Genomic DNA, 19,636 nt, shown 5'->3' on the forward strand with positions numbered 1-19,636 from the left:
ATAACATTTTCAAATTTACTCCGAGCTTACATTGCGTTTATGTTTACGAGAGATATTTGATTTCAGTGGTTCAGGGAGGGGTAAACATGTTCCGAACATCAGATTAATTGGATCAAAGTGAAAACGGCTAGAGCGTTTTCCACGCAACTTGTTTCGCTGAGCTGTCAACGGCTCGACTAATGCTTCCGTCGGCTTCCAATTTTAAACTTTTGATGGTGTTTACGGCAGCGGTGAATTTATCGATTTATGGGAGTCGATACAGGAATCGTTATATTAAGTTACGTGACTATCGAAGTCAGTTCGCGGCACCTGCTCTCTCGTTACCAATTCGAGCGGCAAATGACTCGAAATTTTGAAACAATTTTATGGACCAAGTGTTAAAAATTGGTTTGTTTTGCAAATTAACGTGAATAAAACTGCAACGAATTTCAATTTACTTGCGGTTTCACGTTCGTTTTGGATGCCATAGAATGGTTTGCGTCCAATTTTTGTATAAATTGAACTTGTGCGATAGTTTCGCGGTAGTTTTGAACGAATCCGGACAGTTAGAATGAAAAGCAACAATGGTGGGATCCCACGGTGGGAGGTCAACGAACGATGCGCCCGTCACGGTTACTGCCGCCGCCGACTGTACTTTAAGATTAGAATTATTGCTTCCTTTCCTTTACAAACGTAGACAGAACAATGTGAAAGATTCGCGTTACGATTCATTCAATAGCTACATGCGATTCACACTGGTAGCACAGGCATACCGATTTAGAAAAAAATAAACCTTTCAGTTTGGAATGTCCACAAAATGCCTAAAGTTAGTATTCTTAAGCGTCTGCGCTGCGCATATCTATGTAGATTTTATCGTCTGTTGGGTAGTTTAGGACTCGCATCGACAAAGCACGTCTTGGTCTACTTTTCAACCTAACAGCTAGCAGGGATAAACATTTTCTTAAGTTGTTTTTCTTTTCTCGTACGTTCAAAGATACCTACCTAATATCTGCGACTTGCCTAAAAATATCTAGAGGTACGTCTTGGTATAGATTTATGCGATGTGTCTTAACCCGTGTCTTTTTATCCCCAGGTGTCGCGGATAGACCGTGGGGTGTCGCTTGGAGCCGAGCGTCCGTACGCCGATGGGCGTGTGCCGGCGCCGCACGGGCCGCCGCCGTCGCCGAGCGCGCAAGCCGCACAACGCCGCGTCGCTGCCGCCTGCCAAGCCAGTAGGAGGCTGCTCGAGGAGACTCTTGCTAAACCTGGTGAGACTTCTGCCTTTATGTCTAAGTCCTAGATATTCTATACCCATCACAACAGAGATAATTATGAGATATTGAGTACCTAGTGATATAGCTAGTAAAAGTACTTAGTATGGCTTGGTGGGGCAATGATATTTTAAGACTGCGTTCTTGGCAGGACCTAGAGGATAACAACTAAAGATTGAGCCGATAGGCGTGCCATTTGAAAGGCCTATATCCAGTAGTAAATTGATAAAGAATGATAATATAATATTATAGCATAACATAGGATGATAAATAGGTATGCACAGAAAAAAGGCTTACTATATTCAAGTGAGTTGAATATTCATGTGGTTCTATCACAAGAACATTTCAAAAGCAAATTTACAAATGGTTGTCAACTGTTCTTAATTAGATCCACTCAACATAATAAGGTAAAATATATTATTAAAATTCTTCTTAAAGAACTTTTTGCATATAAACGGTGTGTTGACCCACGTGAGACAATTTTACTGCTCGAGTGGAATTCCAAAGAACGCTTATTCTGAGATATTGCACTAATTTCGTAATTCTACCGTCTGCTTTTGTTAAAGAAGAGCGATGTGCGCAGAATACAACACACCTTTGTTAGATTGTACCAGTGAAGAGTGTAAGTTTTGATTACATTTGGGTATGTCAAGTTTTAGTTAGACAAGGTTGATTCAGCTCAGTTTCAGTTTGAAAATCACAACGGGGTTAAAATCATTTTATACTCTTAATAATAAATAAATATCATGGGACACTTGACACCGATTGACCTAGTCCCAAACTCAGCTAAGCTTGTACTATGGATACTAGGCAACGGATACACATACTTATATAGATAAATACATACATAAATACATATTAAACATCCAAGACCCGAGAGCAAAAATTCGTATTATTCATACAAATATCTGCCCCGGCCGGGAATCGAACCCAGGTTCTCTAACCACTTCGCTACCCGGTCGTCAAACTCATGTAAGTGCAGTCAACTAATTTGATTCCTATACTGCCATAAAACTTTGTCATCATAGGTAAACAAATAAAAAATATTTACTGTTTCCACGATGGTCTAGCTAAAAATGAAATTGGTGGATTGTACCGACGATTATTGCATCAACAACGTTATCACTGTGTCAGCTACAAAATCAGTCAGACATTAATAAACAAGTGCCAACGTCCTTGCAGGTCAATTAAATAATCCAGTCAAAGCTAGTACAAATATTAGTCTTATCCATTACGTCTAGGAAACATACCTAAATGACTAACTCGCCGAGTCAAGGTCAAATCATTCAACATGGACAAATTAACGCAAAAACTATACATTCACTTGTTCTTTGTAATATTTTTTTGAATTTAATGCTATAGACTTCTATTGAGCCTTAATACGCGTTGTTTCTGTGCTAGCGACAACTATAGCCGAGTTTAGACTTGCAAGAAAAATCGTGCAAGTTGCATTACATTACGAGACCGTAAAGCCAACGAGTTTGTAGTGGTCAATCGAGCGCGATTGACCGATTGAACGATTTTTCTTGCAAGTCTAAACTCGGCTTATACCGTGTCGAATTAACCAAAAATCATATTTAAACTACATATTGGTATCTACCATTTATTCTGCTAGTAGGTATACAAAACTTAATTTTTACGAATAAATTAGTACCTACTTGGTTTATGATGTCCACTGCTCGAATAAAGATGAGATCTAATTAAAATTCATAAAATAAACGAGCAGTCCAGAGCAAGCGCCCAAATAATGAAATAACTATTACACCTGCCTTTGTCTCTAAAAGCAAATTAATGCTGTGAAATTATGCTAAATTTAGCTAGTACCCTTTTTATGTACCTTTAATACATTTAGACGTAAGCGTGTACAGTACATTGCCTTCTTATAACCTACTAGTATTATATTTTTTAGGTCAAAGTTTTTGAGTATGTGTGTTTGTGATTTTGCTTCTTAATTTTCATACTAAACTGGATTCATATGTATAAAATTTGGTATGCTGATTTTTTCGTCCTATAATTTTTGTCCCGTTATTTTCACGGGTTCACGAATAAGATTACATGTAAATTCTTCAAATCTCAACCGCTAGTCTAGATAATTACTTAAATGAATTTTTGCACGGAGGTCGGAGGCTCTTCATGCAAGGTAAAAGAAGACAACGTGTAACTGTTGGCATTTAGTAAAAGAGCCGTCATTGCAATTCAGCTGCTCAATTAATTAAAGCGAGCGAAGACGCGGGTAAAGGTTAGTGTACAGCAAGTGAGAACCCCATTTTGAAAAGAATTGCCCGTACTCGTAAATTCACTTCTATCAAATGCATAACTATTAATAAACGATAGTGACAAATCGATATTATAACTCATTGAAGAGACCAATAGTTCAAAAGCCACCAATAACGTTTGATATACCGTTCCAGAGTTGAACAAACTTGGTATAATTTTAGAAAACATTCAGAGCGTATCTTGGAGTTATTTCTACCGCAAAAAGAAGCTAGTGACGATGAATACAAATCTCTAGGGGCCTATCCACTGACGGTGATAAAGTAAACGCTAATTTTATATAAAATAAAGAAGACTGTAGTCCCACGGCTCCACGGTGCTAGTTAGTTGATTAAAACATTAATTTAATTAGACTCAGGGCTGTGCCATATCATGGGAAATCAAGCTGCAGTCTCGTCGAATCTACAAACCTACTCACTGTTCGCCCTCCGTTGAAACAACTTATGACACTATTCCGTTTGCGAATAATCATAATAATAATACTCGTATTGTATATAGATATAGGTTAAATTTACTTCATGGAGGTTTTAGACTTTAGGAGGATTACAATCAATCTGGTCTAGTCTCGTATAGATCTGAGAAAATGTGTTTTAGTTACGTAAATAATTTTATTTTAAGGGCTGGCGCCATCTTTTGATGAATAGCTGAACTATCAGGAAAGACACCGTGTGATCATTGGGTCCGCCAGCCGCCAGGAACAAACTGAATTGTGGCCCGCTGTGGAACCTTTTCATAGAAAAAGTCAAAGGGGCATTGACAAGGGAATTTGTTATGACACTTACTGTGAGAACGTTCTACGGTGGGTCAAGAATCAAATGGTTCGATTGTACTTACACAGAAACAGATTTATGTAAGCCTGTAATGTTTTAATGGAAATCAGAGAACCTATGAGCTAATTATATGGGTTTAGACCTATGAATAACAGATAAACGCTACAAGTCTCCCTTATCGTAATATACTCCATGCAGTGTCAGAGACCAACGTTAGACATGCAAGTTATTACCAAATTGCGCAAATGATTGTATGTACGATATAAAAATATCAACAAAAATAGGCACATCATACACATTACTATACTACCACTGTTTACTATTATTCAATGCAGTTGAAACATAGATTAGATTGCACTAAAATGCACTAAAGAGCCACGTAGCCCACGGTGAATTCAATTTAAAAATGGGTCTCTTAGGAACTCACAACACAAAATGCTTCGGAGTCACTTCTCAGAAATATTACTGCAAGAATTTCGGTTTGTTTGTAAAAATTTACATTTTCCCATACGAATACCGAAGTATTCCGAAGAAAAATAGTCTGTGGCTTAGTAATGTAATGATCATTCGTTTCGTTTTATTTTATCGCTTTCAACTTACTAACATTAAATTTTAGATTGATTTTATTCTTGATGCTTATCATCTATCTCTATTTTTGTCAAATAGGAAAATAAACAGCTTTAGAGATTATTGTGTGATTCACACTCCTTCAACCATTAACTAGAAACCTCTTTACTATTATTTCAGGTCCTTTTTGAAACCTATTAACTAAAACTTGTTACTCCCTGAATAGGCACCCGTCTCGTCTAACAACAAGCATCATACAAAATAACGAACATTTAGCTTTAGAAACCCGCAGCGAGGCTTTTCATACAATTCCCCCCTTATGAGAGTGGACACTGAACAATGGGGCAGGACGCTCCATTATTAAAAGGCTTGTAAAAATATCCTCTGTACAAAAGAGTCCGGCAAAGAGTGCGTTTTCCTGGAGGTCTAGACGCGCAGTGGAAACATGCATAACCCGATCAGTTATATATTAGGGAAAATGCATGAAACGGCTGGCTTCCTTTTTTTAAATAGTTAGTGCTTTTCATTTAAAAATTAATTAAAAAAAAAACAAGTATGTGTAGGGTTAATGAAACCGAGTCTAAAAATGTCCTTTTTAACTGGCTTCAAAAAAGTAGGTTATTTATCAATTCGTTGATTTTTTTTAATGTTCTTACCTCGGAACTACGTTTTTTATGAGCCGATTTGAAATATTTTTTATCAGTTTGAAGTCGGTGCTTTAGCTCGAGAGCAGTAGTGGACCTAATCGTCTATCTTGTCCAGATACTATCTATTTATTTTGCTTCTATCACTCCTACTGAGGCACCGACTTCAAACTGGTAATATATTATTTTTTGGAGTCGGTTATTTGGTTATTGGAAACATAAATGAAATTTCCGTACAAATAAATTTGAGATTCAAATCAGAATTGTAAATGAAATGTTCAAACTTTTTCAGAAATGGTCTTTGAACGTTTTTCGGTCTGAAAATTTAACAAAGACGCCAGACGCTATTTATTTAGTGAAAGTATCATCATCATCATCATCCCAGCCTATATACGTCCCACTGCAGGGCACAGGCCTCCTCTCGTAATGAGAGGGCTTGGGCAGTAGTTCCCACGCAGGCCCAGTGAAAGTATACTTAATTGAAACACAAAATACTTCAGAAATTATGAGGGAGCCATAAAGCTTTGTGAATAGTTTGGGCTTTTATCATTAAATTTTAACATAAAATAGAATCTTAACCACAGTTTATTTCATTAAGAAGTCGACCTTCATCGGCGTAGAACTCGCAAGTTAATTATATCAATTTGTTACATCAAATAAGAATACACAGCGACAAAAGTAACCTTGGAACAGCTTAATCTATTCTCAAAGACGCACGATTCTAGCACAGTGTGTAAAAAAAAAAAAAAGTGAATTGCCATCGTGATTTCCTCAAACAAGAAGAAGTTTTTGCGATTTCAAAAGCTTAATATGCAATTTAGGTATGATTTACTTACTTAGTACTGAAAAGATATCTTTCGTTTTGTGTTCGGTAAGAAAAGGTAGGATTAAAAGGTAACCATAATGCGCATTGCGCATAGACATTTTGAACTACGATCGCATATGAGTGAGCCTCCTGATGTAAAGTACAAACTCTCTTGCTCATGTTTGCTCATACAATACAATATATTTCGTATAGCTTTTGGCTAACTTTTTTATTCAAAACTGAGTGATCATTATGTACCGTGAAAAAGAAATCAATCTCCGGCCCATTTCCATGGACTTAGTCGATTTATTTAACTATACTCGTAGGGTGGCGAAACTTTTTGTCAGAACATAAATATTGTTTCGACATACGAAAAGCTGATTGAGCTTAATATGTTTACTCCATATAATACCTACTCGTCCCACTGCTGCGTACAGGCTTCTTCTCAGAATCAGAAAGCTTGGATTGTAGTTCCCACGCGGGCTCAATGCAAATTGGTAACTTCAGACACATCTTTGAATTGCTTTGCATATATTTTGTGCAAGTTTCCTTACGATATTTTCTTTGACCGTATAAATTGATAAATTTACACATTGAATTCCAAAATCTCAAAGGTTTGAGCCCAGGTTTAAAACCGTGATCCTCTGCTTGAGAGGTCATACCAACCGCTGCTATGGCTCTGCTATGTTATATCATGAAACTTAGTTTCTATTTTTCTTTTCTTCAGGAACCCCACCGACGATAGTGCAACCCCCCAACGGAGGTTACTGGGTTGACGGAGTAGACGAAGCACAGGATGGCGAAGAAAATGAACCGAGAGCCCAACCCGGGACGCCGCGGCAAGCCTCCCGACGACACAACATCGACACCGATGACACTGCCAAGTATTACCGGCGATTCTTCTTAGGCAAGGTAAGTGAAAATAGGCATTTATTTTTTATCTTTTAAGGAGGCTTCGACATTTATTTGAACACATGTCTTTACTTCCGGTAAAGTCATCTGATTGTCTGCCATTAGGTCAGCTTGGTAATTACCGATTTAATTTATTACGAAGCAGCAGACCCTTTAGGTCATTTCACTTACAAGCTAACAAGTGGATATGAAGTTTCGATTGTGACAGTCGCGTGCACATGCGCTATTTAACTATAGTTCAGTCCACAGCTGTACTGAACTGCATGATTTACCATCTTAAATTTTATATTAATAGTTACCATTATTAGAAAAACTTTTGCTTCTTTTATCCAAATAGACCATGTAAAAATTTAAAGATGTTCTCAAATCGTTAAAGGACATAATGACATAACTTTCGATAAACATAAACGTTTTCCAAAACGTGCGTCAAGTCACGTTTAAAATGAAAAGATTCAGTCGGCTGGCGAACCTCGGCAATTCAACGGGATAAAGAAATACACAAAATCACGATTATAATTGCTTTCGTGACCGACGCACACTTTCTTCGAGTGGTCAGACGGGAATAAAAAGAGTTGGCATTACGAAACGGGTACGTCCAACCAGATAACGTAGAACTGCTTGTGTTTGCTTGTACATACAATTAAGCGTTCAACGTAATTTGGTATTGTTGTAGTACGCAAACCATCTGCCTTGACATTTGCGCGCCAAGCTGTCTGAGGGAACGAAATAAAACAGATTCTGTTGCCAACTGTTTGCCATGCCAACTTTGTGGAACTTTTTTTAGGACACTCTTGTTACGTATTAGTATGTCATCATAACATAACATAATCGGAAATTAATATAAATTCAAAGCTGCATTTCGACCAAACTGATGATAGGTATTGCGATGGAGAGTACGTTTTTGTTCTTGCGTCCCCTTAGGTAGGAACTATGCCATTAGGAACCATCCATGTTTGTAATGTGATATGCAATGAATAAATGAAATAAATGAACTAGAAATATGATGACGACCATTGTACAACAGAAAAGTACCTATAATGTACACTTTAGCATAACTATATTAATCAGAGTAGGTAAGGATGCATGCCTCTAAATGTTAGTTGAAATCAACGTGTCCTTTTGGATGGCACGTTAATATGATCACAGAATATTCATTTAAAATTACCTCATATCATAATCGACTATTTCCTTGACATATAGGCATCAGCATTATTAATATTACCAGCGTCTTCAATGTTATCCTTTCAGTCTGATTACTGGTTCTTTTGCGCTAACGGTCCCGGTTTCATATAAAATTCAGTTTCAATTTCGTTTATGTATACAACGGAGACTACGTGTCGCGGAGTTACGGCCCTTTCTTAGTTCTTTCGTCGATGTTTACTTATTTTTGTTTCGTCTTAATGAAACACAATTTAATGACAGTTTTCAACGTTATCAAATTGGCTGTTATTACCCGACTGCGAAGATGGAGGGTTATTTAGTGTTGGAAAGGGCGTTAAATTCACTAATTGACTTGATCATGGCGCATGCAACTATGCATTTAAATCATAAAATTAGTAATGACCGCGATAGTCTAAAACATCCTGTTAAATTCACTGTTTTTTAATAAATACTTTTTTAGAATTTTTTGGTGCAATCTTCTACAATTATACAAATAAATCTTCACTGTTGTTGGTTTTACTGTATGTTGTAATTTTTTATTGGCAAATAAATAATTAAATTATTATCCAAATATTAGAGGTTCGTATCTAATCGTCGTCATTTTTAATTTATTATTTCTCAGGTTTAATTTTACCATAATGAATTAAATGGCTTCATATCGAATCTGTAGGTACCTATTCTTATATCGCTGGGTGACCTGTCACGTCGATACGATTTCCTTATATGCGACCAACCTTGTGTCTAAAGGTCTGCAACTGTATATCTCTGGTCTAGATTTATTGTTTCTGTACCTTGTAAATCAACCACTTCAAGAAGAGTACGGGCGTCTCGTTATTTAAAACAGTCAATTGTTTTTTTTTTTCATTTTCTCCTTTTTATTTTATTTTTAATCTTCATGCTTGAAACTTCTTGTTGAAAAGTTATACACAATATAAATACATAGGTACTGACTGAATGAATACATAGGTGACTGATCTTCGTTATTACGTTTAAAATTGTAGAGTTTTTTTGGTCTAACAAAGGTCAGCTTTAGTTTTGAAATTCCTCTCATCTTACTTTCACTCCGAAATCATGTTTTTAATTAAATGAAAGCCTTCTATGTACTCGTACTATATCGCTGACTTGCTAGTGCACCGTCCACATTGTATTAATATTTCACAGCAAACTCGGCACAATGTCAGCCAGCCTCGTAAGGCAGCATGCACACAGACAAAGGCTCCGGGGAATTAGAACTCATTCGTGATTTGCGGCACATATTTCAGTCTTCTGTCTTGCATGATTAATATGCTCCGTACCCGTATAATTATATTAAAGTTATCTAAATTACAATTGTCTAGGTCCCGCTTACGTGACCAAAATCTCGTTTACGTTGTAATTTATCGTCTTCAAGTGCTCTCTTAATGTTTTGTTGACATTTTTAGATAACCATAGAACCATACCTAATGAGGTATGGTTTCTTATTAGGTAAATTTTTGTGTAAATATTGTTGTTAATGAGTACTTACAGTTAGAATTGAGAAAAAATTGTTAGAAATATTCGAGTCTGGCTAATATACCTTGTCACGTGTACCTAATGTAAAGCAAATCTGGTTTTGGCGACAAAATACCAGCAATAAGACCATATTAAATTATAGCAACATTTTTATGATCATCTCGCATCCGCAGATATGATCTAATAGGTTTTGATACTTTGATTACAAATAAGTATTGACTTTACCTTATATAAACTATTTCTATTTTTTTTAAACTTGACACTTTTTTCCACATGCTGACTTTATGATAGCCAGACTAACTCGGTGCAATATTCTTATCTACCTCGAAAAAAGAAAAAAGCTGACTAACTAAATGACTCTTGTGACATTGCAAGGTGCAAAGAGCATGAAATATTGCACAGGACTCCCTTTTGTTATGTAGGCGAACTCTAAGAAATTTTACGAAATTCCTATGGAATGGGAAGTTCTGCATCTGAAGCAAAGCGGCGGACGTAAGCTAATATAGTAAAATACGGAATTAAAATATGGTAAATTATTTTTACTTTAAATAAAAAATGTCTTTAAGGGCAAATATTACTACCTAAAAAGGGTAAGATTAGGGTAAGTACATACGCCCATTTTTCTAATAAAGCAAGCGATAAATGCGTTCATACGCGAGACCATTAGGACGCAGTATTACAGAATAATATATGTACCGCAATAAGGCATCTTGAATAATGTAATCCAAGCTTTATAACGAGTTCGGTACAACCAACACGTGTGAACTTTCTCATACCCACGACCAATGTCTACTTTTTCTACTTATTTCGTGTCATTCTAAATAGATAATATGTTTAATTGCTGCTTTCTGTACTTAATTGTAGTTGTGACAGTTTCAATCGATATAGTATTTTTATGATTGTGTTATAAATAAATAGTACAGATAATATTTTCGTTGTGTCAGTTAAAAACGTAGGCGGTAGAAAACATATAAAAAAACATTACTTACCGATAGTTAAACTTGTAGTTATTTACTTATTTAGAAATGGTTTGTGTAATAAAAATACTTAGAAAATGGTTTTAGTAGGTAGGTACCTACCTATGTTAAAAGTAGGTACTACATTATTTATATCAATCAAATTTATTTAAGTAAATAAAATGAAATGGGTACATCGGATTCTAGAACTTCAAGAATAAAATATGTATAGGTTAGAGGATATTTGTATCCCGGAAATTATATTTCCCGCTTGCGTGCGATAAACGAATTCTTCAAGTCGCGGGCAACAGCTAGTTCTATATAAAACCATCACTTTACACCATAACTAGAATCGGGACTCGTCGGTTTTCTTCGTTCCCCTGAAGATTCAAGTTAGAAAGAAAAAGAAAACCGATCTTTTGTTTCGATTCCCGAACGACAATTACACACTAGTTTAAGTGTACATTGTTGCATTGTGACATCGCAAATTCAAACTAAAATGTCGTCAATGGAAATTCCCGGGATAAAACCTTTAGCTCCCCTTTAGATGCATTATAGTGCACATACTAAAGTGTTCGTGTCTCTGCATAATGTTTGTCCGAGAAGTTGTTACCACAACCGTCGGAGACGCTACTTGCTATGTTAACATGGCCAATAATATTCCAAGATCTATACAATACACGTACCTATCTCGAGTATCTATCAGATTTAAGGATGGGATTGAACACACGAAATGGCTATTTCTATGGCATATGATAGAATGTAGGTGGATATAGTTATTTAATTTGCTAGATTTTAAAATGTTCTAATTAGAATTCTGTTCTGCGCGTTTGAGTTTGGCTTACCTTACAAGGTGTTTCAAAATGAATCCAGAATATTTAGGCAGGTTATTGGGTTTGTTTGACTAAACGCTTTTGTAAATATTTTCTAGGCTTTAATTGTGGTTGATAAATGTTTCCATATATCGGCCGATTTCAAAGTATACCATGCGGCCACGTTTTGAGGCCCCCAGTTTTGAGGCTTCCCCTCATTTTTAATCCAAAAATTGCGATGAAACACTTTCACAGGGGTGTACGGTCAAGCCAACGCAACTATCTGCGAATACTTATCTACCATTTGCATTGTTCTTGACCTCTACTTAGTACCTTCCTATTTTGTACATCCATACTATACTATAAATCAATTAAAACTAAACAATCGTATCCACCAATTAAAACGTACGCAACGCGAAGCATGTAAGGGCTCGACTACACTCATTAAATAAAATATACAGAGTGGGAAATAATCGTCTGCGCCCACCAACGCGGAACGGTTGGCTTCACGCCGAGTGAACCAAGTTCTCTGTGCCATGTAGATTGAACCGATTACGACATTACCAAGCAATTTGAGACTTCGCGTGGGTACCGAGCCCTATCGCAAATGCATCAGCTGCGCTTAATAAGAAATATATTTTTTGAAACTTTTTATCACACTTCAAAAATGTAGACGCGTTACACACCAAGCAGATGTAAAAGTAGAGATAAGGCAACAGACGAATTTGCATTTAAAATAAATGGTTCTCACACGCTGAATGTCTAATTTGGGGCTGTGTTGGAAAAGACAAGACATTAAGACTGTATCGCGTCTGGAAACTTTGAAACCAAAATTACGCTAGTCCTTTTAAAATCAGAACACGTCAGTCAATAAGTTTTACAGAAATTCTAAACTAGAGACTAGAATTCGGGACGTAGACTATTGTCAGGAATAACGCTTGCAAACAGTTATTATTGAGATTGATCGTTATGGGTTTTATAAAATATTAATTTTTCGTCAACTTTGGGTTTATAATTATTAGAGTAGAATGACCGATGCTGCTACAGCTAAAACGCCTTACCTTTTAGGCTAAAATACCATAAATATCAGGCTCTAAATTGTTAATGGAGCTATCAGCCCATTACCGAAAACGTTCCGAAAGCGTATCTATCTATTTGCATAAAATATTATGAGCGTTCCGTGCCAACCCTGGAGGTCGATGGGTCATTGCGGGAAGAGTTAGGCTAGATGAATGCAGCTGATCACTAAGCTGATAGCCGGGGGTTGACGTGTAAATACATTAGGGTTGACGCGTGAAGGGGTTTCTGTGTGGACAATCTGTTACCTTAAATTGGGATTTCCATTAACGGTGTAGGATTTCTGGAGAGATCGCTGTCACAAGATAGGTGACTTTACTAGAGTATTATTTTTTAATGAAAAATTAAAAAACTGGCCATGTGCGAGTTTACTCGCGCACCAAGGATTCCGCACAAATTTGTAGCTATAAATATCTAGTGTTAGCTTAGCATTAGATTGGTTACTTGACATAAATAGACAGGCATAAAATTATAAGATTTTTAGACTGTTTTGTTGCTAGAGGTGCTGCTAGTGCTAGAACAACTGGAGGTTACCCTTTAGGTTTTGATTCTCCGGGAATTTGTATGGAAACGTTTTTAATTAAGTACTTTATTTTTTATCTCGTTTACTAAAAAAAATGATTTTATCACTGCTCCTGATTATTTGATATTAATGTCAACTTGATACCTCCACGCGTTCCTGAGAAAAAGCGTCTGACAGACAGACAGACAACAAAGTGATCCTTTAAGGTTTCCGTTTTAGCCGACCGAGTACTACCGTACCCTAAAACAGTCCCCAGAAAAGGATGAAGAAAGCTTTACTGCTTAGGTCACTGACATCGCACAACCTTGCAAAGCATTGCGTAAGCTGCAAGTTTTTTTTATTCGACTGGATGGCAAACGAGCAATTGGGTCTCCAGATGGTAAGAGATCACCACCGCCCATAAACATCTGCAACACCAGGGGTGTTGCAGATGCGTTGCCAACCTAGAGGCCTAAGATGGGATACCTCAAGTGCCAGTAATTTCACCGGCTGTCTTACTGTCCACGCCGAAACACTAACAGTGCAAGCACTGCTGCTTCACGGCAGGATTAGCGAGCAAGATGGTGGTAGCAATCCGGGCGGACCTTGCACAAGGTCCTACCACCTGATTTCCACCTAATAGAAGCTTTGTTACATTTCCATCCCTGAATAACTTGAGGAGTGCCATTATAATAACATTAATCATTGCATCTAATACGTTCATTTTTCAATTCGCACTGATTAAATCTGTGACGGAGACGAACACCCGCAACTGACAAAAGAGAAACGGGAGCAATAAGCAAATGCCTTCTTTCATAACGCGAAATTGGTTCGAGCACAATTCGTTGCAGAAAAATGATGGGCCCTCAGAAATGATTGCCCCTTTAGGTGCCGGTGCCGGCCCGACTAAATAAATCGAAGGCTGGAACAAATAAATCGAACTGATTTTATGGGTAGCATGGAAATTTCTACTTAGAAGTTCCATTGAACGAATAAATCTGAACAAATTTGTATCGGAACATAAACAACAACCCCTTTCCGAATGCAGAAGCTTCATTAATAAAACCACGATTGTTTTCGTTAAAACAGTAAACTCGTTGCATAATGCACGAAGTATATGCAAATAGAATAAGTACCAGAATAAGAAAAAAAAAACGTGAAAACAAACACCGCTGGTACTCGTAGCGTAGGTAGAGAACACCTACAATATTATAGCTTAGATTAATTAGCCAGACGCTGTTTTATTTATTTAAACTTTACCTAAGCTGATCCGAATTTCAGTCGCAAAGTACAAGTAATTGTGTTAACTATCTTAAGACAATATCTTGCATTAATTAATGACATGGATTATCCCGAGACCTAGCACATACTCCTAACTAACGATTATTTCATGAGTTAGGTTAAAGCAAACGACTCAAGTTCTCTTAAGGTAGAACTTTCGCACTAATCCTCTAATTTATGAGTCGTGATGTTTATTTTATATGCCTATGTTCATAGGCTTAATGTTCGTTAATTAACTAAAACTTTTCCATTAGTTAGTATTTTTAACGATGTAGATAAAACCATGCAATTTCAATATAGTTATACGTGTATGTCATGGGTACGCAAAACATCCATCCAGTTACGAATTTTATTGTAGCATGAAATAGATAATATAATATCGGTTTAATGGATATATATTGACTATCCGTTGACACATTTCGGAGAAATAGATTCATCTATCATCATGAAGATAGATGTCCCGTAAACACAATCTCTGACACCAAAGCCGAACCAATGAATAGAGTAAATTTCACTCAACTGAGTTGCAAAAAATTGCTCAAAGATTCCATCACAGATGACGTGATCCATCAGAGCTCGAGTTGGAAAAGGGGCATTAACCCCTCGTCCCTTCAATTACCATCTTTAGCTTTCAATTTGCCGTTTTGTGGCAAAGATGAAAAAGGACGAGCAAGGGAAATTTCTAAAATGCTTAGGTAAATAGAGTGAAGTGGTAATGGGAGACAATTTTGGTGTTGTCATTCCGGGCTTAATGAGCTAAAGTTTTCAGTCCATTTTTTAAGCTTATAAGAATTTCACTTATTTTGTTGCTGTTACGGTTTATAGAAAAGTTTCTATATAGTTTGAATGACCAATTCATTATTTGGCGAATTAAAATTTTAATATTCGTAAAATCTTTACAGCTGACTAAACCACTGACAAAAGCGTAATAGGTGTTTCACAAGAACTGCAATAATGGTTTCCTGGCAGCACACCCAACCACTAGAGGAAGTGGACTGCAATTATTTGCGATTGCGACACATTGCATATACCGATCACGTACGGTTCTTAAGGATCTGGCTTTGCTTCGGCTTAGCTCTCAACTTGCATTGTCTGAGCTTACAAAACAAAAATAAAATAAGATGCGGGCACTATCCGTAATTTGATTCTTACCGAAAATTTACTTTGGCACGAAGTTTTTCACTCCTTCAGGTTTTTATCTTGATGTTCTGATAGTATAATATCATTATGTAACAGTTCATATCGACGTTATTTACGACAAGCCACTTAACACCCGATACGCACTTCAGTTGAATTGATGCGCTTAATTTGTTTAACAGCCAAACAAACAAGCATTGCAATGTTTCGTAATGAAGACGTAATGCGTTTCTGATTGACAGTAGTCAATGAGTGTGTGTTGGACTAAATCTTAGTGAATTAGCAGTTAGTTACAAATGTTACAATTAATGTTGTTGAATTTTGTAATCACAGTGTATCTGTATAGGCACTTACCTAAAATAAAACTTTAAATTCACTTTCGTATAATTCTTATATCGATATAACCTAAGCAAAAAATAAAAATTATCACTAAAGCTAAGCTAACTTTGTCCTAAGTACCTACCTACTTATTTTCTGGTTGACGTCGATGTCGGAACACGCCTAGTTTATAAACCATTAAATGAGATCATTGTCTCTATAAAGCGCTCTGATTCATGCCATAATTACATCGAGTCATTTAATCAACTGAGTGTTATAACACCTCTATCCTCGCGATCTTGGATTTTAGCACGCACACGAAGATTTTGTGGGTCATTTATCATTTCACCTACATGTCTAATTGTTTGTGACCTTCACTTATTAGAATCGACATTATGTGACTGACCCATAAACACAATACGTCCATTAGAGAGCCGAATGTCTGCTTCCAGACATTTTTGCTGCTATAAATATTGTCTAGCTATCATATTCTGTGAGTTTATAGGCACTGGGCGTGTCTGATGGACATTTTACGGTCGTTTCGGGAGTCAATATTAGCTCGGTTATTTACACTCCTAATTAGTCTGATATCTTCTATTTGCGATACGTTATCAAATTTTCTGTCATTTCGTCCTTCATTTGGATGATTTCTATGCAAATTTGACAATTATTGCAGGAATATTAAGCACTAAAACTTGTGTCACCGTTATTTATTTATTGATTATTTCGACTCTTGCGTTATCATTATTAAAATTAAGTTTTATTTAAGAATGATATTTTATTTACCTTTACTTACTTACCTTCCTTCAGTCAGATGTTAAATAACTTTTAGTTACGGTTTAACACTGGTAACCAGCGCAGCTCCAGCAAAATATTTTTGTTTAATTCTTAATTTGTTTTGGTGGTTAATAAAAGTGTATCAAATTGTTTTTTTTTTCTTTACTGTTATTATACTATTGACCTCGTCCTAAAATATTCAAATTTTCAATATTTAGGCCATACAGGCTGTCTGTACATTATACAACTTCAGGTGTTTGTATGCTTATTGATGTTGATTATATAATTTCAGGAACACATAAACTTGGTCGGTACCGATGAGAACCTTGGCCCCGTTGTGATGTCCCTCATCAACGAACATATGGCAGGGCAGGACCACATCCGGATACTCCTCAGACTACGTACCGAAACTATGCACGGTCTCACTTCTACAACCAGTAAGTAGAATAAAATTTATCTTTTGACTGACAACGTCTTGCAAAATCAATAAAATATACCACGCCCTGCAGTTGAGCTTTATTCAAAATGTAAAGGGCGTTTTTTTAATGATCCAGAAACCTGCAGACGGTACTAACGTTTTTCAAATTATTTCATATGAAAGGTGCATTAAGTTAAGTAGCAACATGCGTGCGTGCACAGCTCAAGATTGAAAGTATCGGAGGCAACTTATAACTTGTGCTTTCTTTCACTAGGATCAGGCGTAATGCCATCGCCCCTGAAACTTGCCAAGATGCTGAACGAACAAGTGAACGTCGATAACTTTATACCAGTGATGTCACTAAACGCATCCTCGCTGATTTCGGCCTACGATGAACACGTGCTAGTTGCCACCTTTAAGTTCGGAGTTCTCTACCAGAAATATGGACAAACGACCGAGGAGGAACTGTTTGGTAACAACGAGACATCTCCAGCTTTCGATGAGTTTCTAGAATTGCTCGGCCAGAAAATCAAGTTGAAAGACCATAAAGGTACGTTTTCTTAAGACTGATATAAAAGTTTTAACCGCTTCTTACCCGCTATCAAGAGTTCATTAATTGAGGTGATTTAACAAGTTTCATAGCAGAAAGTACAAGTTTTTGGTGTTGAATAATTATGAGCAGTTAAAAGCGCCACAAAGTTACCGCTCTTCTTAATTATAATTATATTATCTGTACAATTTTTGAGTGATGAATTTCAAATTCGGCGTCAAAGAGTTTCACCGATGTATCTGAATACGATCAAACTAACAATAGGTACGTGACGGAGATACGATACGCTAAAATACTTCTTCAATTCTTTAGTATCTTCTTTTGCATCGGGATTTTTTGTTTTCCAGGCTACCGCGGCGGGTTAGACATCATGAACGGGCACACCGGCTCCGAGGCGGTATACGAACGGTTCCACGACCGCGAGATCATGTTCCACGTGGCTCCACTGTTGCCACACACCGCTGGTGATGCCCAGCAGTTGCAGAGGAAACGGCACGTCGGCAACGATATTGTGGCGATAGTTTTTCAAGTTAGTTTTTTTTTACATTTGAGCTTACCGTTACAGCCAGAATGTTTATTTATCTTTGATACTTCTTAACCAATTGTAGTAAACATTTCACTAGTAGAAAACTACATTGTCCCTGATTAACATAAGCTACTTAATAAAAAAAAACCTAAAAAATCTAAATGAAAATACCATAGCTGAACAACTTTTTTGTTATTTATTTATTGGCTGCTGGCCAATTGGGCTGCTTTACGCCCATTTAGATTAGGTACCCTGAAGAAAGTTTTATCTTGTGAAATCTATTAGTTCTCTCTATTTTGGTAACTTTTTAGAAAGCTTTTACAAATCACGTGACTTGACTCATAAGCTTTATAACTAACTCTCTTGAATTTATTGATTAATATTGTTCACTATCATAATGTGGTTATTTTTTTTTTCAGGAAAAGGCAACTCCTTTTACGCCAGACATGATCGCATCCCATTTCCTTCACGCGTTCATAGTCGTCACACCCTTGGAAACTGCCGGCGGGGAGACCAGGTAGGCATTAGTAAACTAGAACTTAGATATTATAGCTTTTTCATTCAAAGGAGTCCACCCTGTAAGACCATGTAAGAAATTTTTGTTGCGCCAAAATGATCTTTTGACTATGGTTTTAAATATCAGGAGTTCAATTAAGTACCTACAACCTACCTCGATTTTCACTGTTCTGTTGTTATTATTTCATAATAGCTTAACATTAAATATTTCCCGAGTTAGACGCAATGTCTTTTCCATTTCCCTTCCAAGAAGTTTCTCTTATTCCCGTTACATTACATTTGTTGCTTCTCAAGTGACTTGTTTAACATAAAGTTTGTGTTGCCTCGCAACAACGCACAGAGACATTATTTGCATCAAGAAGTCGTGAAAATGGCTCGGAAAAGGGGAATGGAAATTTCTGTTGTAATTTATATGCAAACGAATCTCCTTGCCGTAATTAGAAAGCTTTTTACGAACAGTTATAGTAGGTGCGCTAGTCGGGCCTCTTCCAGGTTGTATTATGCCTTGGCACAGATTTGAGGGAAAGTAATTTTAAGGAGAAATGCGAAAGGCCTTTCAGATGTTGCTGGAAGGGTTACTCATTACCGGCACTCAAGTGCTGTTTTTTAAGTTTTTCCTCGTATTTTTGTAAAAATCGTGAGGAAAAAACCTCACGCACAATGTACTTTAATTAAACATGAAATGTTAGCCGTGACCGTAGCAAACTAAATTATCATGTTTGGCCATCAATTTAGTAGCGGTTGTCTTCTGTTATTTACATTAGTTACCGCTTACTTTTTGTTATGGTACCATTAGCCAAATATGTGGTCTACCACCCTAAAGTTGATTGCATGTCATAAAACAATAATGCCAATAGACGCGTCTGTCAACGTGAAAGTTCGACTTTAGACG

General features: G+C 36.7%; 1 protein-coding gene across 9 annotated transcripts in view; it reads left to right on the forward strand.

Annotated features, from left to right (window-relative positions):
• Nucleotides 1–19,636, forward strand: part of RapGAP1 (Rap GTPase activating protein 1) — a 365,817-nt gene that overhangs the window by 339,219 nt on the left and 6,962 nt on the right. For all 9 annotated transcript variants that reach the window (XM_074105808.1, XM_074105811.1, XM_074105810.1 and 6 more), the window contains 6 exons: nt 1,073–1,247; nt 7,038–7,222; nt 17,027–17,171; nt 17,427–17,702; nt 18,050–18,231; nt 18,648–18,745. In XM_074105808.1, coding sequence (XP_073961909.1) covers nt 1,073–1,247; nt 7,038–7,222; nt 17,027–17,171; nt 17,427–17,702; nt 18,050–18,231; nt 18,648–18,745 — 1,061 coding nt within the window. The remainder of the gene's footprint in view (nt 1–1,072; nt 1,248–7,037; nt 7,223–17,026; nt 17,172–17,426; nt 17,703–18,049; nt 18,232–18,647; nt 18,746–19,636) is intronic.

This window comes from Choristoneura fumiferana, chromosome 23 (assembly GCF_025370935.1).
Source record: "Choristoneura fumiferana chromosome 23, NRCan_CFum_1, whole genome shotgun sequence".
NCBI lineage: Eukaryota > Metazoa > Arthropoda > Insecta > Lepidoptera > Tortricidae > Choristoneura > Choristoneura fumiferana.